At 44.3% G+C, this 26018-nt stretch overlaps 1 protein-coding gene across 1 annotated transcript in view; it reads left to right on the top strand.

Annotated features, from left to right (window-relative positions):
- CTNNA1 (catenin alpha 1) overlaps nucleotides 1–26018 on the top strand; it is a 282300-nt gene that overhangs the window by 42895 nt on the left and 213387 nt on the right. The window contains exons 2-3 of the mRNA XM_085617884.1: nucleotides 9253–9358; nucleotides 15780–15975. Coding sequence (XP_085474010.1) covers nucleotides 9254–9358; nucleotides 15780–15975 — 301 coding nt within the window. The 5' untranslated portion in view covers nucleotide 9253. The remainder of the gene's footprint in view (nucleotides 1–9252; nucleotides 9359–15779; nucleotides 15976–26018) is intronic.

The raw sequence follows: 26018 nt of genomic DNA, 5'->3' as shown, positions 1-26018 counted from the left end.
GTAAAACAAGCATTTGCAATGCAATAGGTCTCGCCTTTGTGAGAGTTTGAGCTGTTGGCATTGTAAATGACTGCCTTTTATTTATGTGTTTTGAAAACCTGCAAGCGGTGCGTAAACATACACTTTGTACTTAGTCGTTGCTTACAAGAAGCAAGGCTGGCAGTAACAGACTCGTTTACTGCCAGCTATTAGTACAAAGTGCGTGTTTACGGACCGCTTACAGGTTTTCAAAACACATAAATGAAAGGCATTTGTCATTTACAATGACAATAGCTCAAACTCTCACAAGGGCGAGACCTATTGCATTGCAAATGCTTGTTTGTTGTTGGAGGCCAGCGATCTTAAATCAAAGGTTCAGAAAAGCGCTGATGGCTGACATTTGTCAGGTGGTGCATCGCAACTTTAAAGTTCGGCTTCTGTATCTATATTGTGTGTTTGGAGTCCGTTTAAAACTAGATTACAAGAAACAGAATAATAAGTCTGTGGAGAGTAGCCTATTTATGTTGTGGCCAGGCAGTACAGTTTTTTTTTTTTTTTTTTTTTTTTTTTTTTTTTCCATTCCACATATTTCATTTATCATTTGTGGCATGTGAAGAATCAGAAATGTTTCTGTAATCAAACAGTTTCTAGTCCTTTGTCAGAAATGGGATTAGAACACCAGGACGTTTACTAGGTCAAAACTATTACGTTTGTGAATGGCAATAATATATTCTTTTTCTGAAGTTAGAAGGAAGGACGGCAGCGGCTGTGTGCAATTCACACCTTATCGGTTTCATTGCTCCACCCCTTTCTCTCTCCAGAAACAAAAAGTGCATTCTACGGTTCTGCAGAAAAAATAAAATGCATACATTCTCCAACTATCTAATAACGTGCATTTGATTTAGAAGTCCAGCTAAAACTGATAAATGGTGGGCTCTTTGTATATGTAACTTAATCTGAGATATGTCGATATCTTTGTCCTCCTAATCTGCCTCAACTCAACAAACAAAAGTTGCTGAAAATTGAACCATTGATATTCGCCCAGTCTCTCCATCTCATTCTAACGCATGTCTTTTGACAAGTACCCTATTCAAGATCGACACGTAGCAAATAGTATTCTCTTAGCAAGAAGCTTAGCTTGAAATGTGAAGGCTTCCCCTGCTGCAGATCTCTACAAAGCCTTCTGCTATTCCTGCATGGTAATGATATCCTTTATTTTCACTTGTCCCGTGTGTAGGAGTTAGAGGGTCTGTTGGTCATTTTGTGGTACTCCCTTCTTCCTGTTTGTAATCCCACTGATGAATAGCCTTAATATTTGTGACACCCTGGCCCCCAACCCAGAGTGCTGCTTAACCCCTGACTCACCGGCATTCTTTCTGCGTTGGACTAGACCGCAAACTGCTGCCGGCCTCTTTGCCGTAAGTGCTTTTTAAAAATATTTTAATTTTTTACCCATCCACCTCGGGACGGTAAATAAAAATTTTTTTAAAAATGCCTGCCTCCTTTTGTAGATGAGCATGCAAATGCTTACAAAATGACGCTGCTGCGTCACTGAGCCTTTTTTTTCACCCCTAACCTTTTCACAGTGATCTTTGTGATGCTGTACAGCCTGGCTATAAGGCACTGGCAAAGCCAGGTGGACACAAAGAGGAGACCTATTGATTCTGCCAAGGTTTGTCTCTGCTGTAGCATAGAAAGCAACGATCCATCCACGTTGAGAACTCTGCCTCACTAATGGATGAACTATTATTTTACTGCATGTTTGAAGTATTGATCACCATAAATCGGAGACTCCTGTTCGCACTCTCAGCCTTCATGGGCACCTGACTGAGCATTGCATTCGTTCACATTCCTAGCTAACACATCGGTTGTCTAAGTGATAGATTTCCAAATCTAACCCTCCCATCCTACTCGGCTGCATTGTTCCTCAGTTATACATGGTTATCTTACTTTATTCACCTCTGTGTGAAACCCTGGTTATCCAGGAAGCTAACCAAATAATTAGGATCTCTCCCTATAGGAATATGTTGAGACAGAACTCAACAACCTCAATGTTTTAGACTTGTGTATTCATTTATAAAAAAATTTTATGTAACACTAGTATGTCTCCTAATTCTCGAAGTACTACCAAGATGAAAAGAAATCGGAGAAAAAAGCTGGGAGGAAGCAGACTGCTAGTTTCTGGCTGGAATGTGATAGCGAGCCAACGTTTGTAGGAATGAATTACTTTTACACTTGTAGGCTTTTTTGCAGAAAGTCTTTTAAATTGTATTGTGAATTCCGCCAGGAGGTTAAGTGTGCTTTTGAAGTTTTTCTTGCATTGGCCCTGTCTCCTTGATTGAGCAATGTATCCGTATTTTAAGCCTGCCTGATTTCATACTAGGTTAGCCATTAGGGTTGGGTTTGGCTCGTTCAGTACAAACTACTGGGCCATAAGCCAGCCGTTTTTTTTTTTTTGGGCAATTGAAATACTTGCACACACATCTAAGTTTCTTTACATGTTGCCATTCAAACAAAGCTTTCTCCCCCGATCCTTTCAATTAAGGAAAATAAATCGCTCCTATATTAAATATGAAAGTATTTGAAAAATTAAGCACCAGACTCATAAGGTGCATAACTAGTTGCATCTGACTGTTCTAACCTACATTGACATTGTGGGCATTTGAGTCCCAGATACAAAACTAATATCTGCAAATTGGTGGCCATGAGCATTGCACAATAAGCCACTAACAAAACCTGCTTTAGAATTTAGCCAGTGGGAAGATAAATGAAAGCTTTGAAACCTAAAGATGTGGGGATTGGCGGAGAAAAGTGGTCTGTCGCTTGCTGTGGTGAATTATTGTATTGGGATTGTACCGGTCTGGTTCTCCCTTTTTAATTAGAGATGAGAAGGAGAGGTAAACAAGCATTGGCATAGCCAATAGGTATTGCCTTTGGGACCTTATAAGTGTTTAGCCATGCAACAGTTGATGTTGTTGCACCAAGGATATTGTGCTGCATAACTAAATACTTAAAAGGTCCCAAAAGCGAGACCTATTGGCTATGCCAATGCTTGTTCTTGTTGTGGCGTGCGAGGGCAAACATTAACTAAAAAATATAGCCTGGTCCAGAGGGCTCTCATGAATGCAAAGGGAAACCTCTGTTGCCAAGAAGTCCTATTTTAGAAATGCATCTTTCAGCGATGCTCCATCTGTGGGCACTGAGTCTAAGTCTGCTTTAGGAAACTGCAGCTCCAGGCGCAGGCGTGCCAGGTTTCCTTTCGAAGAACATAAGAAGTGCAGCATTAACCAGACAAATCTGAAAATGTTTTGTATTAGCCAACAACGTGCGTGTAATATCCATTGTGTACAGAGCACAAATATAACAGCCCTGGGAACCTCCAGTGTCCACCACCAGTCTTTAACAGGGTCTTTGGAGGCTACATTCACATGCATCGTGGAGCACCCATCGCAGATGCAAAGAATACAAAACTAGTGACTTCACAACCATGTTAAGCACAGCACACATCAATCAGCAACCTGCACTCATACTTCCCTATACAAACCAACTGCAACCTGCACCGCTCACATATACTTGGCACACTCTGACACTCAACAGTACTGTGCACATCCTCATATTTGGCATACCTGCTGCCATATTCAGAATAACTCCTCTTAATCGGCAAAAAACCCACACACAGCACACCTCTTACACTGGGCACAGTCTCCACACCCGGCACAGGTCAGGCATGTTACGACCACAATATTGGCACAATCTTCAAAACAGTATAGACACTGGCCACAAATCCCACCCACATTAAGCAAAATTTAGATCAATAAAAGCACACACTCAAACAGCACAATGCGCAATAAGAGTATCATAATTCTCATCATCACATACTCTGAACTTTGCACCTCCTTCAAACTTGCACACGGTGCCACTTCTAGAGTAAGGCAACACTAGGCAGGGGCTATGGTGCCACTGTGGAGACCCAGTGTGTTTGTTTGTTATTTATTTAGGGAATCTTGTATAGCGCACAGATACCCCAACGGGGTGTCCCGGCGCTTCTGTGAGAGCTGATGCTGTGTCTGACTCAGTTGGCATCAACAGAAGAGAAAGGTTTTTAGAGCTCTCCGGGAGGGGAGTTCCTCCTGGATGGTCCGGATGGACTAGGGTAGCTTGTTCCAGTGGGAGGAAGCACAGACTTGGAATGTTTTTCCCCCAGAACAAACTTTTTTGACTCTGGGGGTGGAAAGGAGATGTTTAGAGCTCGAGCGGAGAAGTCTGGTATTGCTGTATGGACGAAGGCAGGAGGATAAGTATGCGGAACCCTTTCCCTTGATAGCCCGATGAGCTAGGGTAAGTGCCTTGAATTCCGCCCTTTTATGAACCGGGAGCCAGTGCAGCCAATGTCGATGGGGAGTGATGCGTTCACGAAGGGGGAGACCACAGACCAGGCGAACAGCAGCATTCTGGACTGTCTGGGGGTGACGCTGGAGGCCCAAGGAGAGACCAAGGTACAGTCCATTGGCGTAATCCAGATGGGAGGTGATTAGAGCCTGCACAATAGTTTTCCTAGTCTGGCTGGGGAGGAAATTGATGAACTTTTTTCATCATCCTCATCTTAGAGAAACAGGCCGCGGATACCGTCTGGATTTGTTTTTGGAAAGCGAGATTGGTATCCCAGATTACCCCGAGATTTTTAACTGAGTCTTTAGGTGAAGGGGGTGTACACAATTTAAGGGGCCACCACAGGTTGGGGTCCAGAGGCGAGAGCTGATGGAAAAATAGAACCTCGGTTTTGCCGGCGTTAAGCCGGAGGGAATTGTTATCCATCCAGCTTGCGATGTTGCGGAGGCAGTTTTTCAACGGGTCAAAGGTAGATTGGGAAGGGGAGTCGAATGAGAACAGTAGCTGTATATCATCAGCGTAAGAAGTGGCCTTGATTCCCGATTGAGCGATGATCTCGGCCAAAGGGGAAAAATAAACATTGAACAGGAGGGGGCTCAGTGAGGAGCCCTGAGGGACTCCCCACCTGAGAGGGCGACAGTCCGAGGTAAATGGGGGTGTGAATACTGCCTGTGTCCGATTGGACAGAAAGGAGGCAAACCATTCCAAGGCCTTGCCTTGTATGCCTTTTGCCTGCAGACGGTCAAGGAGGATGGGGTGGGAGACGGTGTCGAATGCTGCCGACAAGTCGAGCAACACCAACACCGCTCTAGATCCCTCGTCCAACTTCCATCTGATGGCGTCAGCCATCTCAATGAGGGCGGACTCTGTGCTATATCCGGGCCTAAATCCGTGCTGTGAGTTGTGAGTATGGGAACCAATCTGGCGTGCTTCCAGGAGTCGGGATAGATTCCTGTCTGGAGGGAGTCGTTCCAAATTTAATTTAAGATGGGATTGAGCAGGGGGGCTAAGGATTTATACTGTTTTGCCGGCCAGGGGGGAACCAGATTTGCATTTTAGTAATTCTGCCAGCGAGTGTTCCGGGGTAATCACCTCAAAGTTAGAGAAGACCTGAGTGGGATTAGAGCTGACTGTGCATGGTTCGAGATTGTCAGGATTAATCTTGCTGGGAAAGGAATTTTGAATAGTGGCAATCTTGTCTTCAAAGTAGTTAGACTGTCGCAAAGGGTCTGGGACACCGGGGGTTGACGCTTGAGGGCAAGAGGGTCAGTGAAGGTTCTGACGGTATTGAAAATAACTCTTGAAGACCCTTGTGCCCGGAAGATTTTCTCCTCTAGATGGGATCTTTTGTGATCTATGATTTTCTTCCTGTACTCCTTCAGGGCGGATTTATATTTGAATTTATTGTTTGGGGAGTTCAAGCTGTTTACAGGCCGATTTACAAATGCGGAGTTCATCCGAGTACCACGGTGCGGAGGGGGTGGCTCGTGAGGATTTAATAGGTCTGATAGGGGCTAGGAGGTCAATAGCAGAAGTGATCCAATGGTTGAAATTAGACAGTCTGATGTCTAAATCTGTAGCCTCCTCGGGGGCGGACAAGGAGAGATGAGGGGCTAAATTCTCAGGGGAAATCATCCTCCAGTTACGACCCACTGAGTTGGACAGGGGTCTCGATCGATCCTGATGGCAGAAGGAGATGGTAAAAGGGATCACGTAGTGATCCGACCAGATTACAGGGATGGGGTCACTTGTAGAGGTATCTGTTAGGTTAGTGCAAATAAGGTCCAAGGTGTGTCCTGCCTTATGCGTGGGACCGGAAATTATTTGGTTTAGCCCACCATCTGATAGGGTGGACAGGAAATTAACGATGGTGGGGTCATCGGCATTGTCGACGTGAAGGTTGAAGTCCCCAATAAGGGTAAAATTAGCGTAACGGAAGGAGGCTTGTAGGGCATATTCAAGAAGGGCCAGGAGATGGGAGATAGGAGATTTTAGATTTGGGGGGGCGGTAAATTAATAAACCGGAGTATGTGCAGTTAGCAGCTAATTTGATACAAAAAGGTAGTGCCTCGATACACTCTATTTGGGAATAAGAGAAGGAAGAGATGGACCAGATAGATCTATAGATAATGGCCACACCTCCGCCGGGGTGGGTGTTCTGTCTGTTGGCACACAAGATCTTGTAAACTGGCGGGATGGCAAGGCAGAGAGCGGGATTGGATTCTTCTCCTAACCAGGTTTCGGTGAGAAAAAGAAGGTCCCGCTGGTTGTCCTCTAACGATTGAGCTACATCTAAAGAGTGTTTCACAAGTGAACGTCAGTTAATCAGTCCAGCTTTAATGATAATTTTCTTGGGGGCCGAGGAGTGTCGGGGGAGAGACTGTAGGAGATGACATGGAGGCGGAAAGGTGTTTTCTCTAGTTTGTACACTACAGGGTTTAAAGGGTAGTGACGAGGAATCGGAAGGAGTATGTGCATACGAACAGGATTTTGATTCGAGATAAAGTAAGGCTTCCCTGCTGTAGGATATGGTAGTGGAGGGGCAAGGTGAAGGAGAGATCTGACTCGCTGCGTCCTGGTCGCAGACGGGCACGACTCTGGCACGACTCTGGCACGACCGCTGTGCGCGTTTGCTGCGCGAAGGCATGGACATACCCTTATATGCGCAATAGAGTGCTGTGAATCCCACCCACACACAAGATGGCCGCCGCTATTCAGTGCCCGGGACCGGCTCCACAGCGTCAATGCTCGGCTGGGAGTGGCCCAGGGCAGCGGGAAAGAGGGGGAACTAAGTGAGCGATTAAAGCTTATTAAATCAAGCTAATTTACTTAGAGTTGCAAGAGAGTAGATATAACGCCGATTTAGCAGTTTGTACAATTTAAGAGCAAGTAAAATCAGAAACAACGCTAAGTAACATAGCCTCCCGGCTTCCGCCTCAGGAGGTGCTCAAGCAGTCACACAACACGTGGGGTGGCCAGTTATCACTCTTCCTAGGGTAGCCTACATCTGTGCAGCAGCCATGTGAGTTTACCTACCTACCTAGCCTGCTCGACACAGCATATACGTACAAAGCACACTGCTCACTCACCACACTGTCACGCCCATCCACTTGACACTCCCACACTTTCTGAAAATTCCACACCCACCTTTTATGAGTGTACTTTTCGATATTATTTTTTCAGTCATACATTCGCAGTTTCATTTTCACAGCTTTTGACATTTACTTTTTCATTTATTTGCAATATTGTTTTCTCTAAATTTTGTTTTCGCCTCTTCATAGTTTGCCTAATATATGGATGAATCTGTGATGTTTGTCCTCTTTTCTCTTAAATGAAAACCCATCTTTACAACATATACAGACCCAACTGTTTTTCTTGTTAGCAAATCTATTTGAAATCACAGGAAAGGCTTGAGGCTTGTGTAGCAAAGAGATGAACGCAGTCAGGACCACACAATGAGAGGTGGAACAAAGGGATCACATGCAGGCTACCCCAGGCCGAACTCAACTGGCAGTCCGGTGAAGAATCTGGGGGTCTGGTTTAGTGAGGGCCTCGGGGTTCTCACTGCAGATAAAACAAGCATTGGCATAGCCAATAGGTCTCTCCTTTTGGGATCTTATAAGTATTTATTTAATTATGCAGCACAATAGCCGTGGTGCAACATCAACTGTTGCATGGCTAAACACTTATGTCCCAAAGGCGAGACCTATTGGCTATGCCAATGCTTGTTTTCTAAGTATCCCTTTATCGTCATTTTGCCAGGTCAACATGTCCTAGGTTTTTTCAGTACGTTTAGATACATTTCAGGGTCCGCACTTTCCCATTTCAAATACACAACATTGTTTCTTTTGACCTTAGTTAGGGCTCATAATGTTCAAGCCATAGCATAACCTTTTATAAACAAGTACAAAAAGAAACGTCCCCTAATCAGCAGGATAAAAGAGCAGCCCACCCCTAATAAGGAATAATCACCTAATTAATATTCTATCCGAATGAAGTTCTGAGGACATATCTAAACATAATCAGACAGTTACATGTCACAATCCGTAACAATATAAAGCTTATATAATCATGGGGGTCGTTCGTGCGATTTGGTCAGCTGTGCCATCAGTACAGAATCCTAATCTGCAATTGCCACCCCTCTGCCTAAAGTGTTTCCATAGGTAGTTCAGCTCCAGTCAATTTCTGGACATCAAGCTATCACATCTTGGTGCAAGGTACCCTACAGGCTTTTCATTGCATCACTATATTCCTTTAAGAAATTACCAATGCTAAATTGGTGAACCTACTGATATATTTTGAATTCCTGGGCCTTGATATGCATCCTAGTAAACACACGAGAGGGTGAAGTTCAGTGTATCTACTGGCCGCCTCCATAATTAAACCTTATATCTCCAACCAGTACTGTCTAATCGTATGATAGTTCCACACCATGTGGAAAGAAATCGGTGAGTAAGACCTTTCTCTGTTCTCCATGCTTGTCAGATAAATAGAATACCTAATTTTGTTACTCTAAATTCTACCATGATTTACTTATATTGGCAGACATTGTTGACTTAACATGTGCAGCACAATAGCCTGTATGATGCTCATATCGTCTGGAGTGAAAGAATGCAATATTGAAGAACGTCGAGGAGAGAGTTCTAAAAAAGAAAAAAAAAAGTGGGGTTTAGACCGTTCAGTAGCTGGTTGTAGATGCACAAGACCTGCGTATGTTTAATCCTAGGGTATTGTGGTAGGAAAGTTGATGGATAATTGTAGGTAGTCATGCTGTAATTGATGCTGCCATGCTTTTGGAACATATCCACTTTCATGTTTATTTGGTTTGCAGGTTTTGTTCAAAGACTTAGTCCTGTGTTCCTTTTTTCCTCTCCTCCTTTTTAGAATGACTGCGGTGAACCCTGCAAACATCAACTTCAAATGGGACCCCAAGAGCCTGGAGATCCGGACGCTGGCAGTTGAGAGGCTTTTAGAGCCACTAGTGACCCAAGTGAGTGTGCAAATGTCCATACGTTCCTTTCTGTAACCTACTTTCTCTTCCGTCTAGTTTTTAGTCTGCATTGTAAGCAAGTGCTTCTTGTTATAGCAGGAATTTTCTGTGAGCATAAACCCAAGTCCAAAAATCCTTTTTATTTAAATGTTTGCATTGATATCGCAAAACAACAAAGAGAACAAATAGTCTGACTCGGTTCCAGTAACTTCAGCCAGTAGCATTTAACTTTATTTATTGTGGGCGGTATAAGGCACCGAACGGGTCCCTAAAAGCTGTTCTAGGCCCCCCAGTGAGAGATGCAACACAGCTCTCTCCTAGATAAAATTTGAGCGAAATCCTCTTGGCTGTCTTCTACATTTCCCTTATTGTTTACATGATGATTATGTTCATGTATTTGGCTTTAGAAAGGTAACTTTAGTTCATAGAGGATCCTTCTGTATGTTTTTAAGTAGGTAACCAGGTGAGCCTGTGTAGTGTCGCATGGAGATGACCACTGTTTTTGTTCCAGGACACGGGCACTGGAGGGATTTGTCATTTATGGAATTGTTGTTTTTTGCCTTTCAAAATAAGGATGGCTGTTGAATCGTTCTGAAAATAGTTATATGACGTTGCTAGGCATACTGGTAGTCATGATGATTCAGAGTCCCAAAGTGTGATGATTTGTCCATACAGAAGAGGGCTGTTCCTTTCAGGAAAAAGGCTGCAGAGCTGCGACACATTCTGGAGAATTAGTACGTTGCCCTGGGTGTGGCGGCCATGTCTAGCAATTATCTTTGTTGCACCTTCCGGGTGCGTTTTGGAAAATAGGCCTCCTGGAAGCAGATCCTTTTCAGTTCTTTAAGAGCAGAAACTTAAACCTTAGAGTTAGGTGTAGGAGTAAGCATGTGCTAATAATCTCAATCTTCATTAGCACAGCAGAATTAAGGCAGAGTCTGTAATCTATGCGGAGTATGCTTTTATTTTATTTATTTTTTTTTTTTTTTTTTGAGGGGTTCACATTTATTGTATATCTGGGTAGATATTGCTCGAGGTCTGTGAATGTTTGTTCAGGGACCTTCGGATGGAGGAACTGCTGCTCGGTTTCTTCTTCCAAGGGTACTAGCATACACACGAAGTGTCTTCAGCATAGTTAGAATTTTATAAGTGAAGCTTTCTACATGGGTAACCAGGGCTCCTGCTCCTCGATCTTAAATGTTTGCTAAATTCCTTGTTTCATCCCGATGTTTACCGCTGATGTATTTGGCTTTGTTTACATGCATCTAATGAACAAGTTATGGTAAATCATGTAATGGTCAGATATAGGTCTTTAGACAAATGATGCCTTTGATCTCCATTCAGATAAAAACTGCTAGCAATAATCTCGCGCACTGTTACTATTTGATTTATGCAGATCTTTGAAACAATCCATTTAGAATAAGAGTCTGTATGTCAAGTGGTCAGTGTGTAAACTAAAGTAAATTTACGTGCAGTTTCAGACTTAATTTTTTGTGATTTGTGCTCGTTCTAGCAATCTAGCATGAATCAGACCCTCCTTTGGACATCTCTGCTATAAATGTTATCTAAATTCTGTTGTGCGTTACTCAAAATGTCTCAAAGATCTGATGGTGTACATGAGATATGGAAAAATGAGGCCAGATGAGAGAAAGTGAGAACCATTTTTTCTGACCTGCATTGTGCTTTCTTCCCATTAACAAAACAATTTTCGAGTACACTGTATGAGCTCCATGCAACACAGTCCCATTTGTCAGCAGAGAGCCTCTACTGATTGCTCGACCCAAAGATCATCCTAAATTGATTGATGTTGGCTACTGTTCTTCAAACAAATCCACATTGGAGCCCTCTGGTGTAAAAAGTAAAAAAAAAAGTGTCGGCTGACGAAGAAAGGCATCCCTTTAAAGGGCGGTTTCCATCACCCACTAAAGGTGGCATGCTTCATCATTGGGAAACCTTCTCGAACCATGAAGCCGAGTCATGGTGGTAGCTACAACCACCTCGCTGAGAGGGAGGAGCTCAGGGATGTTTTGTATGTAAGAAGGGTTATTACTAAAACCCAATGGGTGCTTACAAAATGTGGTGTGGGACGCAGTGTTAGTGATTAAGTGAATTAAAACTAGTTACAGGGTTTGCCACATAGTTATTCAGGCTACCATGTGCTAGGATTAAAAAACAGGATACGACAGGAACCATTAGACCTAGTCGTACTATGCTAAGATAAACCTGTTTCCTAGTGAGTGTCATGGCTTTTTTCAGGATCCAGTTTGAGCTACTGCAGTGAAAGTGATATATACAAAATAAAGTGCGAAAATACGGTATATTACTTAGATACAAAACCATTGATCCAGGGTTAGCAGGATGGTAGATTCACTGGTGGTGCCTGCAATAGTTTGGTATAGTGCCTCAGCTGTCTTTGTCATAGGTTCTCAAGGTGCAGGCGCGTCTCCAACCTGTCTAAGTACATCAGGTGGAAATGTTGCTGGCCATGGCAAGGGACAGGAGCATCCCATACTGTGCTGTCCTCCCAGCCTATTAGTAACTAGCTGTAGGTGCACCAGACAGAATTGGAACTGTATGGCAGTAGGTGCTGGATAATTGTATGTAATAGACTGTTCAGAATTATTTAACTGTGCTGCAGGCTGAACAGTCTTGCATGTAAGTTTTTGATATATAAAATGTTAATATATAACTGCATGGTTAAACTATCTATGGCTGCAGCATATTCTATTTCAGGGTTGCAGGCTTTTTTTTTTTTTAACTGCGCCCCCCCCCCCCCCCCCTTCCCCCGGTGTGACTCCTATTTTTTTGAGTGCGTCACAAGCAACAGCATGCTACTGTATAAATAATAGCATAACTGTAGCCAGTGTAGGAGGCAAGGTGAGTGGCTATACAGGGTCTTGCATTGCAGCATAGACGGTAGGAATTTTTGTACAGTCCGTAGGTTACGTTGGCTTCCGTCAACGAGTATCATTAGCGATCTGTGCTAAAAAAGAAAAGCAGCAATAAGGGTGCAAATGGCACATGGGTGGTAGCGATAAATTCATAGATTGAATCACACAGACTGATTTAGCTAATGAATGGAGTTGGATAGCGGTTACTATATAATAGATATTGAATTGAGGAGAATTTGTGAGTGTTCAGATAACGCTATATGCACATCAAATCCTTTTTTATAAATGAATAAAATATTTTTGAGATAATAGACTAGGCACACCGATAGACACAAGTGGGGAAACTAGCGTGGTTTGCCATATACTAACAAGACCTGAAACAAGTGAGGGATATGTTAAGTAGTTTTATTATGCCTCTATTTCTAAATAGATACAGATTTCCCCTGAAGATGCAAAAAATGCATTGGGAAGGATTAGGAAAATGAAATGCTCTGTTGAAGCAAAAACAAGTGCAATGAAAGCCCTTCAAGCCTCGTCAAATCGTAATAAATCTTGAACAATGTACATCTAAAAAGCTAAAGGAAACCCTTTTTGTTCAAACAAAAAGGGACATAAGATGCAATGATGAAGCCAATGTTGCCTTTCTCAGTATTGTTGGGCAGTTGCATTTCCAGGTTCAGAACTTTTGCTTGAAGGATGTCTGTCTGGCTAAGTGTGGATTCCTGGACCCACTTGCTGCTGTTTGCCTGTAGGAGCCAAGGAGCTGGACCATTTATTAGGAGAGGAATTGCTTTGACCAATAGAAGACTACACAATGCACAACAAATTATAATTTGCTTGGAGACAGACTGGAGTATCTGAGACCATGCTGGATCCAAGAAATCTCTGCAAGTAGGCTGGCTTGGAAGATAGTTTCATGGACCTGCTGTGTTAAATGATGGATTTCCTCCTGACACTGCTTGGATACATTGGTTACTCAAATCTGCATAGAGAAACCTAGGATACCTGTGCTGAACCGTGACACAAGACTGGTGCAATAGCATAGAGTAAAATTGATCTGAACTTAATATAGGATTAGATCCTTCTCTGCTTGAGGAAAGACTGTCTAGAATTTCCCTTTAAAAGAAATATTCTGGGAAGGAGTTTCACTGACATGGAACAAGTTGACTTCAAGTTAATATCTCCGCTAGGAGGAAGAGAACCTAATAAAGTAAAGTGGATTACCTACTGCATAAAAGGTCATTAGCTTGCTACCACTACTGTCATTATCTCTCACCAGATGCATGCAGCAGAATTTACCCTGACTGAAAGCACTGTCAACTTGTGGACCTCTCAGTAGACCACACACAACCTATTGTGCGGTTTATAGATGGGAAGATAAGTTATTAACCATGATCACGGCTCCAGCGTAGTCTTTGGCTCTGTTGCCATTAATCATAGGCTCAATATAAATTTATAGGATCCGCCTATTTCAGATGAGCGGAAATGAAAAATATAGACTGCTTGTATAAATGCAAATTCATTTTATGAAATACTAAACAAAAATTAGTCTGTAGTTTCTTTAGCTGAATTTTGAGGATTGTAACTCGCTGACCAGTCACCCACTGTACCTCTACTCACACTTTTACAGTGCCTCATAGCCTTTTCAATGTCCTTACCCCTATAGCAACAGCTTCTCTTCCACTCTCGGTCTGGCTGAACTAGTCTGTTTTCCCGTCCAGTAGGTATGGGATTTGCTCTCACCTTGCTGCTTACATTCCCTCTGCTGGGTCACCCACCAGTATCCATGGCAGTCTTTCCAACTTGCCTTCTCGTACCTATACTGCTCCCCGTCATTGGCTGTTTGAGTTCCATCCAGTATATTGTGAAAGCAGTTACAATTCAAGAATTGCTTCCTAGAAACGAATTATATAATGGTTAGGGTTTCGATCTATTTTCCTTAATCTACATCAGTTGTCTGCAGTTTGTAACATAGCTATAATTATTGAATGTTTCCGTACCTCCTTTACCTGGATCATTGTTCATAGAAATGTTAATTTTTCTATTGTGTCCTTGCCTGAATTATGTTTTTTTGTAGTGTATCAAATGTTTCCATATTGACATCTCTCTCTCTCTTTCTCTCTCTCTCTTTCTCTCTCTCTTCTCTCTCTCTTTCTCTCTCTCTTTCTCTCTCTCTTTCTCTCTCTTCTCTCTCTCTCTCTCCTCTCTCTCTCTTTCTTTCTCTCTCTCTCTTTCTCTCTCTCTTTTCTCTCTCTTTCTCTCTCTTTGTCTCTCTTTGTCTCTCTTTCTCTCTCTCTTTCTCTCTCTTCTCTCTCTCTCTTTCTCTCTCTTTCTCTCTCTTTCTCTCTCTTTCTCTCTCTTTCTCTCTCTTTCTCTCTCTTTCTCTCTCTTTCTCTCTCTTTCTCTCTCTCTCTCTCTCTCTCTCTCTCTCTCTCTCTTTCTCTCTTTCTCTCTTTCTCTCTCTCTTTCTCTTTCTCTCTCTCTTTCTCTCTTCTTTCTCTCTCTCTTTCTCTCTCTCTTTCTCTTTCTCTCTCTCTTTCTCTTTCTCTTTCTCTCTCTCTTTCTCTTTCTCTTTCTCTCTCTCTCTCTCTCTCTCTCTCTCTCTCTCCTCTCTTTCTCCCCCCCCTTTCTCTCTCTTTCTCTCTCTCTCTCCCTCTCCCTCTCCCTCTCCCTCTCCCTCTCTTCCCCCCCCTTTCTCCTTCTCTTTCTCTCTCTCCCTCTCTTCCTCTCTCTCCTTCCCCCCCCCCTTTCTCCTTCTCCTTCTCTCTCTCTCTCTCTCTCCCCCCCCCTTTCTCCTTCTCCTTCTCTCTCTCTCTCTCTCTCTCTCTTCCCCCCCCCTTTCTCCTCTCTCTCTCTCTCTCTCTCTCTCTCTTCCCCCCCCCTTTCTCCTTCTCTTTCTCTCTCTCTCTCTCTCTTCCCCCCTTTCTCCTTCTCTTTCTCTCTCTCTCTCTCTCTCTCTTCCCCCCTTTCTCCTTCTCTCTCTCTCTCTTCTCCCCCCCTTTCTCCTTCTCTTTCTCTCTCTCTCTTCCCCCCCTTTCTCCTTCTCTTTCTCTCTCTCTCTCTTCTTCCCCCCCCTTTCTCCTTCTCTTTCTCTCTCTCTCTCTCTCTCTTCCCCCCCCCTTTCTCCTTCTCTTTCTCTCTCTCTCTCTCTCCCCCCCCCCCTTTCTCCTTCTCTTTCTCTCTCTCTCTCTCTTCCCCCCCCCCATGCTGTAATGGAAATATTTTTTTTTATTTATTTATTTTTTTTAAAGAATGCTATGGCTCTAAACTTAAATTGGGCTTTTAACATGCTTGTTAAGTTTGTTACATGGTAGAACCCACCGCTTTCTTGCACCCTCTGTAGCCCTAGTTCTATTAATAATTCTCCACAAATCGGCAAAGTTTGAAACTGTTGTATTGACATATGTGGGAAACTGAATATTTTTGGACCACTCTCAAATGACATTCTAGTACACTTGTATGGTATTTGTATGTGTGCCTGTTCCTATATTGCTAACAAGTGTGTTTTTTCAAATTTGTGCATGTTTTTGCAGGTTACCACTTTGGTGAACTCAAGCAGTAAGGGTCCATCAAATAAGAAGAAAGGCAGATCAAAAAAAGCACATATTTTAGCAGCATCTGTTGAGCAGGCAACCCAGAACTTTTTAGAGAAAGGGGACAAAATTGCAAAAGACAGCCAGTTTCTAAAAGAGGAGCTTGTAGCAGCAGTTGAAGATGTTCGCAAACAAGGCAAGTGTCAGTTAAGTTAATGTACAGTGCGCTTTGTTAAACCATTAACTTTTCTGTTATGCCGATACTATACTCTAGCCTGTTTCAAATGCTCAAGCATCTGTTTATTTTGAACCCATAACCTTTGGAAGTTTACCTTTTATTGTAGCTTTTGAAAATATATTTTTACACACCACTATACCTTTATTCCTCTTCTTGTTTTGTATTTTATTGTTTGAAAAAAAACAAGTAATAATGTGCCAGCATAGTTGCATCAAGCGGCTTCGTATAATGTCCAGTTAATTTTTCAAGAATACATTAACCTACGTAGAATGCAACAACGCATGGTAATGAGTTTTTCTTACTATTCCCCCCCCCCCTATAAATATTTATCGTATCTGCGACACGTTGCTAAGTCCTTATTCAATCAAAAAGAAAAGTGTGCACACATACACAGCAAAATTAGGTACTCACCAAGGTTCTTAGTGATGGACAAATTATTCAGAGTAATTGAAGAAGCACAAACGATCAGGACATTAATGTAGTGGTCTCTTGCACTAACAATATGAAGTTTCTCTTCTCATGTTTGTTTGATAGTTAAGTACTATAGGAGTCTTTTATGGATATTTTGGTAATGCTTTTCTTAACTTTATTTAAGAGATGGCTGCATTTCAGACTTACTCATTTTAGTGCACCGCACTACTGGCATCCCTCTCTGCCCTTTTTTTTTATCTTTGCTGCATTGTAGGGCTGTGACCTCTTATACTTGTTTCCTCGTCTTGTGGTGTGAGTACATAGTTTTGGGCTTAGGTGTTGTGGCCACCACATTATGTAACCAACGCGGCCCAGACGGTTACTCACTCCTTTTGGAGTCCACATTTGCGTTGAGCCAACTTATTGTCATACCCCTGATGATATTTTGAAAACTACCTCCTGTAGGAAAGTGACTCTGTATATACTGTTCACAAGTAGGTACAGTGTGTACATTCCACAGTCCCCAGAGGTTTGGCAGAGGCTAAAGTTAGATATAACCTTACTCTCTGAAGTGGTAGCTTGGTCGAGCAGTAAGGCAGTATCAGAGGACAGTGTAAAGCATTTGTTGTACACACTCAGTCAGCAAATGGTCTCACACACTCAAGAACTGAACTCTAGGCCAATGGTTTTGTATAAAAATATGTAGTTTTATTTCAGAACCAACAATAGGTATAAACATATAATTTCTCAGAATCGGGTGCTTTAGATAAATACTTTTCAATAGGCTTTTGAATGCAATAGTTAGTTGTTGCAATAGGCAACACAATATAACATTGTGCTCAATGGGAATTTCTAGTTAAATACAGTTGATTACTTTTTGGATTACTTTTCTTACCACCGGACTGGATCCTAGATTCAGTCCTGGGACATCTCCTGTAAACAGTTGAGTAAAAACGTTTTGGTTAAAGTTGTGATTTTTAAGGAATATTATTGTATTTTAAAAGTTGACACTTGGAAACTTTTTCACATAGAATCACCAATGTTATCCTATGGGAGAAAATTCACTTAGCAGGTAAGTGGGGTTATTGTTACTTTTTCTAACTCAGTGTTTGATCCTGGATCCAGCATTGAGACTTCTCCTGTAAACAGTTGAAAGAATGTGTTTTTGTTACACAGGCGATTTTTTAATGAATATTTGTAAGTTTGCAAAATCGACACAGAAGAATTTCTGGGGAAAACCAGGCAATGTTATCCTATGGAAGGAAAATCAAGTTTAGGTAAATACGGTTGTAAATATTTTTCAGGGTCAGTGCTGGGCAACAAGATCCAGCACTGGGATCTCTCCTGATAACAGGTGAGTAAACTCCTTGTCGTAATTTGGCTGATATCAGATGAATATTTTAAAGTTTCAAAACTTGACACTTAAAAGAATTTCCAAGTGAAACCAGTCAATGTTACCCTATGGAAGAAAAGTGAGTTATCGGCTTTTGGGTAAGTACTCGACTGGCAGAGTTAAGGTTCTGGGCATAGACTCCCGGGTCTCTCAGGGTCAGGTAAGTACAGTTGTTACACCCTCAGCGGCACAGGGGCAGCCGGGTTCAGAGTGAGTTAGGCCCAATGTTATCCTATGGGAGGCAGGTGGGGGCCTTGGTTGGTGGCTGCTGGCTAGCAGGCCAAGCGGCTGTGGGAGCTGGTGTCCTGGTCACTTGCTCAGGGCAAATGGGGAAGTAGATAGGTGTAGAGGTTACACTGCCAGGGGCACTCTGGCGGCTGGGTGCAGGTTGCTTTTGAGCCGTCGGGCGCTCAATGGATTGCAATGGAGAAGCTCAAGAACGAACAAGGGCTGCAAGCTTGGGGACGAAGATTATTCAGGTGCGACCACCACTTCGAGAGGTAAGTGTGGTAGTTGGAGGATAGGTAGACACCAGGAGTTGGGCACAGGGAGCCGCAGGGGTGCCTTTTGATGTCGGGAAATCTTACCCTCTGCTGGTCGCGGTTGGAGGGGTCCCTGGTTCTGAGGCTGCAGGCGTCATCTGGAGCGTCAAGGTGGGTCCTTGGGTGCTGGATGCAGGGGTCACAGTTGCCGGGGGGGATGTCCTCGTGGTCTTGGTCCACTACGGCACAGGCCAGGCTTGGCGGGTGCAGAGTGTGCAGGGTTCGCGATCCCGGGCTGATGCCAGGGGTTGGAATCTTGCTTTGAGCAGTGCCATTGCTCATGGGAGTACCAGATGCTCAGAGTCACAAGGTAGCCAGGTCCTCCGGGGTTTGTGAGGTTGCTGGCCACAAGAGGTGCCGGGATTTAGCAGGAGCTGGTTCGAGGGTCGACAGGCCGGTAGGGCTGGGGCCAAAGCAGTTGGTGTCTTCCTCTTCTTAGCAGCTGCACGGCAGTTCTTCTTTCTTCTTGCTCTTCTTTGCTTTTTCGGATTCTGGAATCTAAGGAAGGAAGGTTCAGGGTGCCCCTAAATACTAGATTTAGGGGCGTTACAGGTAGGTAAAGGTCAGGGACCAATGGGTCCCTGCCCTGGGGTGGGTACACCCCCTATCCTGCCACTCTCCTGTGGGAGGGGGCAGTAGCCTAGTCCTGATTGGGCAGGGCTTCCCATCTTCAAGATGGCGAGAGCCTGGAGATGTGCTTCACCTCGCCTCCCCCACCTGAGGGGTGGGGTTGGCAGAGGCTGGCACCTCCCCTGTCCTTGCTTGGGGTTTCCGGCCAGTCTTCCCTCCAGAGTGGGGGTCAGAACCGGTGTGGGCCAGTTGCTGAGTACAGCAAGTTACCTGGAGAAGCTCACAAAGGCGGCATGCCTTTGAAGCTTCCCCCTACCCATCCTGGGGAGGAGACCAAGCACCTCGCCTAGGATGTGCATTGTTGTAGGCCCAGGAGAGCGGGGGCTCTCCACCCAGGGGTTCAGCAACATGTCTGCTGTGAGGCAGCCTCTCAGACCAGATGTGGATTGTAGGTTAGGTTTCAGGGGGCGTCTCTAAGATTCCCTCTGTGGTGCTTTGTACATTAAACCCACACTGATGCCAGTGTGGGATTTAATGTGCTGAGAAGTTTGATACCAAACTTCTCAGTCTTCAGTGTTGCCATTCTGGTGCTGTGGAGTTTGTGTTTGACGAGCTCTCAGCACCATATACTCTTAAATGGCAGCACTTCTCTTAGTGCCCAGGAATGGACCTGGGTACTGTAGGGGCACAGGGCTCCTGCCTCTGTGCCCACACCACTGGCATAGGGCACCCAGCTAGAGGGGTGGCTGATGTATGCCAGGGCAGTGTAGGTTGTGGGCATGGCACACAGGGATGTGTGCCATGTCGACTCTCTGTTTTGTCTTGTATCCAGACACTCAGCCTGCAAGAGCAGTGTGTGGGTTGTTAGGGTACAGGGCCTCTAAGGGTGGCACAATGAGTGCTGTAGCTCTTAGAGGCCTTCCCTGGTCACAAGGCCCTGGGCACCTAGGGTACCATTTGCCAGGGGCTGACATGTGGCTAGGGTTTGCCAATTGGGCTTAGGCTTCAACACAGTTTTAGGGAAGGAACATAGGCCCTGGGCACCTGATTGGCAGTAGCACAGGGCACACCAAAGTACATCAAAGTGGGGGCATACCATGCAAGAAAGATGGCACTTTCTTGCAACCCCCGGCTTTTGTTTTTGATTCCAATTCAAATATGTAACATCGCTATTTGGATGTTATGATGAGGCATGAATGTGATCCTTATAAGCTGCTTTCATAATGCATTGTAAAGGGTTTTAGGGAATGAACATAGGCCCTGGGCACCTGATTGGCAGGAGTCCAGGGCACACTCAGTCAAAGTACATTCAGCAATTCAGCAAGAAGTGGGGGCATACCATGCAAGAGAGATGGCACTTTCTCACAGTTGGGCTTACCTGTCTTGCAGTAGATGCAACGGACTCCATTTAAATTCTGCCCTCTGCTACGTGAAATTCCCGCGCACCGACTCACATGAACTGTGCAACTTGTGCTTATCTCTGGAGAACAAAGAACAGGACTGCGACGCGTATATGGCTTTCCGGTTGAAGACTCATCGTGACCGTCTGCCTCGACGTCGCGACATGCATAGACAAAACACTGCTGCTATTCCAGACCTCTTTGGAGAAGATTCGGAACAGGAGACCGGAGATGCCATGAGAGCCGAGGAAGAACATATCTCTGAATCAGACTCCAATGGGGACGAATACATTCCGCGAGGGCAGCGTAATGAGAGTACTGATCCTCCCTTGCCCCAAAGTCCACTTCAGCCCAAGAAGAAGGCTCTGGTCCAACCCCCGCCTTGGGGCCACAGTCTGCACCGAGCACATGTTTCCAACGCAGTCTGCACCGAAACACACGCCAAAGCCTTACGGCTCCGAACTGAGTAGTTCAAAATCGGGCATCGAGCTGAAACCTTCGGGGTCTAAGTCCGGCTCAGCCTCACCCCCATCGACACCGAAAACGTCTTCGGATACGAAGTCCTCGGCATCCACAACACTGGCACCGGAACATAGTTGTGCCGATTCCATCAAAAGAGCATAGTTTCGATGAGACAGAAGAAGCTTACCACATTCCATTAACAAGCATTTGCAATGCAATAGGTCTCGCATTTACGCGAGTTTGAGCTATTGACATTGCAAATGGCAATGCCTTTTATTCTTGTTTTTGAAACCTAAATAAAAGGCATTGTCATTTGCAGTGTAAATAGCTCAAACTCGCATAAATGCGAGACCTATTGCATTGCAAATGCTAACGGCTGTCCTGCAGTTTCCCCGGGGCACAAGCAGGCATCCACTTCTGTGAGGACGGCGGATCTGAGCAAAAAGACAGAAGTGGATGCCTGCTTGTACCCCGGGGGGACTGACATATCCACAAAATGCCACTTTGCGCTTGTTTTTTTTTTTATGGCAACAAAATGGCGTGGGACTGTCCACACAGTCCCACGGACACACGCATGCTGTTTGCAATGGACAAATGGCGAGAGCAGCCATCTTTGTCAATTGCAGACGCGTGCATGAGAGCCCTCGCAGAATTGATTACAAAAGGTGCTCTCCTGGCTAGAGCAGCGCATGCGCTGCTTTCGCCAGGCGAGACCTAAAAAGGAAGAATGTGGGTACTGACCCTTCTCCTACTCCTCCATCACCTCTTTCTCCTGAGTCTCAGCCATTGCTAATTTCACCTGCTGACTCACCACCACCATATACACCTGATGATCAGGATGATGGGGATTGGGACAGTGATCCATCACCTACAGACCCCTGGAGAGATTATAACACTAATTCTCCCACGGGTAACTATCCTGATCTGTACCCTACTAAATCTTCCCCACCAGACAGTGTAGGATATATAGAATTATTAGTTAAAGCTGTTAATTACCATGGGATGAGTTAGATGAGGAATCTCTAGAAGATTTACTTTTCGAAACACTTGGTAGTTCCCACAAATCCTCGCACACACTTCCCATTCTCAAGGGTATGCTTACACTCGTGGATGACCTTTTTAATGAACCTGTGCGGGCATGTAACCTTAAACTAGGGTAGGCAAAAAATACAAATCTGCACCTTCAGATCCAGCTTACATCAGGGGGCAGTTGTAATTAGATTCTTTATTCATTTCTAATGCACGAAAAAGGGCCAATTCCCAAAACTCAGGGGGTGCTCCACCCCCCAGACAAAGAGTCCAAGTTGATAGACACCTCTAAAAAATTAGTAGCCTCTCAAGCTGCAAACTTTTGGTGCATTTCCAATACCCAAGCACTTTTAGCCAGGTACAATAGGGTGCATTGGGATGAAATGGAGCAATTGCTCCAATTTCTGCCTGATGAGCACAATTCCAAAGCTCAAAACCTAGTGCGGGAGGGACAGCTCATTTCCAACAATTCCATCAGGTGTGTTTTAGATGCAGCTGACACTGCGGCTTGAGCCGTGAACACCAGCGTTCTATGAAGGCATGCCTGGTTAAGCATTTCAGGGTTTAAACCAGAAGTTCAAGGTTTCTATACTTAAAACGCCATTTGACCAGCAGCACCTCTTTGGCCCTGTAGTAGACTCATCATTAGAAAAGATGAAAAAGGATACAGAGGTAGAGAAATCCATAGGAGCCCTTCAGTCACCTTCTGGCCGTGGTTCCTTTCGGCGCTCCTTTTATCGTGGAGGGTCCAAGAACAACACCTCAGGCACTGCCTCTACAACCTACAAAAGCAACAATCAGCCCTCTGCTTTTAAGGGTTTTTTCAGAGGGGGTTACAGAGGCAACAATGGTAAGGGTAGAGGTAGAGATTCCAACACACGCACCTCCCCCTCCAATACCAATACCAAACAGTGACTATACTACACAACCCCCCCTCCCACCCCCGACCATTTAGCACCTGTCGGGGCATCTTTCACAATTCCTACCCGTCTAGCAGTCAATAACTACGGACAAATGGGTACTCTATATGATCCTTTTTGGTTTACCAACAATCCTCCAAACATTCCTCCACATTCACACAAACTGTCACCAGACCACTTGCACCTCCTCAACCAAGAGGTTCAGTCTCTCCTTTTGAAAGGAGCTATAGAACCTGTACCACTACAATACCACGGGTCAGGCATATACTTCATTCCACTTTCGGATACCCAAGAAGGACGGTTCTCTCAGGCCTATCTTGGACATCAGAGAATTAAATCTTTACATACAATCGGACCATTTTCACATGGTAACAGGGTGAATTGTCTACTCTAGACTTAAAGGACGTGTACTTCCATATTCCAATACATCCGTCTCATCACAAATTTCTCAGTCTTTACAAAGTGTTTGGCAGTGGTCGCTGCTCACCTAAGAAGACACATTCATGTCTTCCCCCTACTTGGACGACTGGCTCATCGAAGCCGGTACGTATCCAAAGTGTCTCCAACACACTCACAGGACACTGCAGTTACTGCACCAACTGGATTCACAGGCAATGTGTTGAAATTGGATCTTCAACCTTCCAACACTCAGAACTATCTAGGAGCCACTTTAGATACTCCAAGGGATCTAGCCTTCCCCAAAGCAGCCAGAATTCGAAATATTCAGCCTCTAGTTGTCCAGTTTCAGCCCACTCATTCACTACCCGCTTGAGTGTATTTGCATCTGCTGGGAACAATGGCCTTTTGCATCATGATTGTTCCCTATGCCAGGCTGCACATGCGTCCCCTCCAGGAATGCTTGGCAAATCAGTGGAACCAATCACAGGGTCTTTTAACCGATCTTGTGTTGGTAAGCGGCCATACTCCTTTCTCTCTGCAGTGGTGGAACCCACAAAATGTATCAGAAGGACGTCCCTTCATAGACACAGTTCCACAGACCATGCTAACAGTGGACGCGTCCTTCACTGGGTGGGTGGGCTCATTTTCAACATCACACAGTGCAAGGCCTGTGGAGTCAACAGCAAAATCTCTCCACATAAACACTGCCAGCAGCTCTAGATGATTTATTCCGCTCAAAGCATTTCAGACTCACCTGGTTGGCAAAGCTGTCCTAGTTAGTACCGACAACATGATAGCTATGTATTCTATTTAAAAAAGGGAGGGGGGCACTCTCTCTCCAACTGTCGCACTTGGCTCAAGACATTTGGAAGTGGGCGATTTACCATAAAGTATATCTCCTAGTAGAACACCTCCCAGGAGTGAACAATCGGATTGCTGATCTTCTCAGCAGACAAACAGCAAATCCACGAATGGTAACTTCACCCTCAAGTTCTCCTCCCATACTTTCAAAGTTGGGGAGTCCCTCAAATAGAGCTTTTTGCCACACACAAACGCAAAATGCCCAAACTTCACTCCAGGTACCCACACCCGCTCTCCAAAGGCAATGCACTATGGATGGAGCTGGTCAGGGATATTTGCCTTCGCTTTTCCGCCTCTCCCATTCATTCCATTAGTGATATGGAAACTCGGGCAAAAATCCCTCACACTGATCCTAGTAGCTTCCACATGGGCCAGTCCACCATGGTTCACAACCCTGTTGGAGCTGTCTCTAGTTACACATCAAAAACTGCACCTCACATCCAGTCTTCTCACTCAGAACCATGGAGAAATCAGACACCCAGATCCCAAACAACGGAACTTTGCGATCTGGCTCCTGAAATCAGTTTGGTTATCTAAATCATTGGAGAGGCCAGAAGGTCTACTACAAGAGCGTTTTGCAGCTAAATAATACCAAAATCAATCCTCTTGATACCTAAATACAAAATGTAATGTATCTGCTACATTTGAAGCAGTCGTGGTTAGCTTACACTTCTATCGGACTACATCTCTCCATAATAGCTGCGTATCTACAAAATTGGCAACACGTATCTCTTTTTAGAGTGCCAGCAATCGAAGCTTTAATGAAAGGACTGTAGGGTTATCCCACCAAGACTTCCACTTGCCCCAGTGTGGAATCTTAACATAGTCCTCATAAGATTAATGGGCCCACCTTTTGAACCCATGCATGAATGTGAACTGCAGTTTCTCTCCTGGAAAACCTCTTTCCTCATTGCAATCACTTCACTGAGGAGAGTTGGTGAACTACAGGCACTAACCATAGAAGAACCTTTTTTTCAACTTCAGAGACAGTGGTTCTTTGTACTAACCACAAGTTTCTACCTAAGGTAGTTTCTGCCTTCCACATCAATCAGTCGGTTGAGTTACCTGTATTCTTTCCTCAACCTGATTCAGTGGCAGAACGGGCTCCACTCACCTTGGATGTTCGAAGAGCCCTTTTATATTACATTGAAGGAACAATCATTTCGTAAAACTAAACAACTTTTTGTTGCTTTTGCACCACCACACAAGGGCAATCCCATATCCAAGTCCGGTATTGTCAGACGGATTGTTAAATGAATTCAAACTGGTTATGCAAAAGCAAAGAGAACGTTAACAATACCCCCTAGAGCACATTCCACTTGAAAATAGGGGCTTTCTTAGGAAACATCCCCATAGTTGACATTTGTAAAGCTGCAACATGGTCTACACCGCACACATTCACCAAATACTATTTTGCAAGACAACAAGCTAATGTGTGCCAGGCAGTACTTTAAAAACTCTTTCAGACCACTCCGACCGCTACAGGATAATGTTAGTTACCCAGTAAGCTTCTGTTCTTGGCATGTAGAGCTGTAGATTAACATGAGCCCACCCGGCAGTTCTCTCTTACTCTGTATACATGCGCATGGACAGCTCTATTGTTTACTTACTAACTCCATTCTCACCCTATGTGGGAAACAATCGAACAATCGAGTTGATGCCCATGCGCACGCGCACTATCACCGAAAGGAGGAGTCCCCTACCTTGTGACTGAAAAGACTTCGTCGAAGAAAGATAACTTGCAAACATCCGGACCCAACACTAGATGGCAGGAGTATGCAAGGCATGTGAATCTATACCTCTACATTCCAAGAACAGATGCCTACTGGGTAAATAACATTATCTTTCCAAGGCCAGTGAGTAGACATCACAAGTTTGCACACCACGTGAAGCTGTACAATATTTGAACTATGTAACTGTGGTTGAAGATACGTAACATTTCTCTTACTTCTCTTTGAGACCGGTCTGTTTCCTCTTATTTACAAATTTAAAATATGTATGCAAACTGTTCCGC

This window comes from Triturus cristatus, chromosome 7 (assembly GCF_964204655.1).
Source record: "Triturus cristatus chromosome 7, aTriCri1.1, whole genome shotgun sequence".
NCBI lineage: Eukaryota > Metazoa > Chordata > Amphibia > Caudata > Salamandridae > Triturus > Triturus cristatus.
This window is presented reverse-complemented; position numbering and strand designations above follow the sequence as displayed.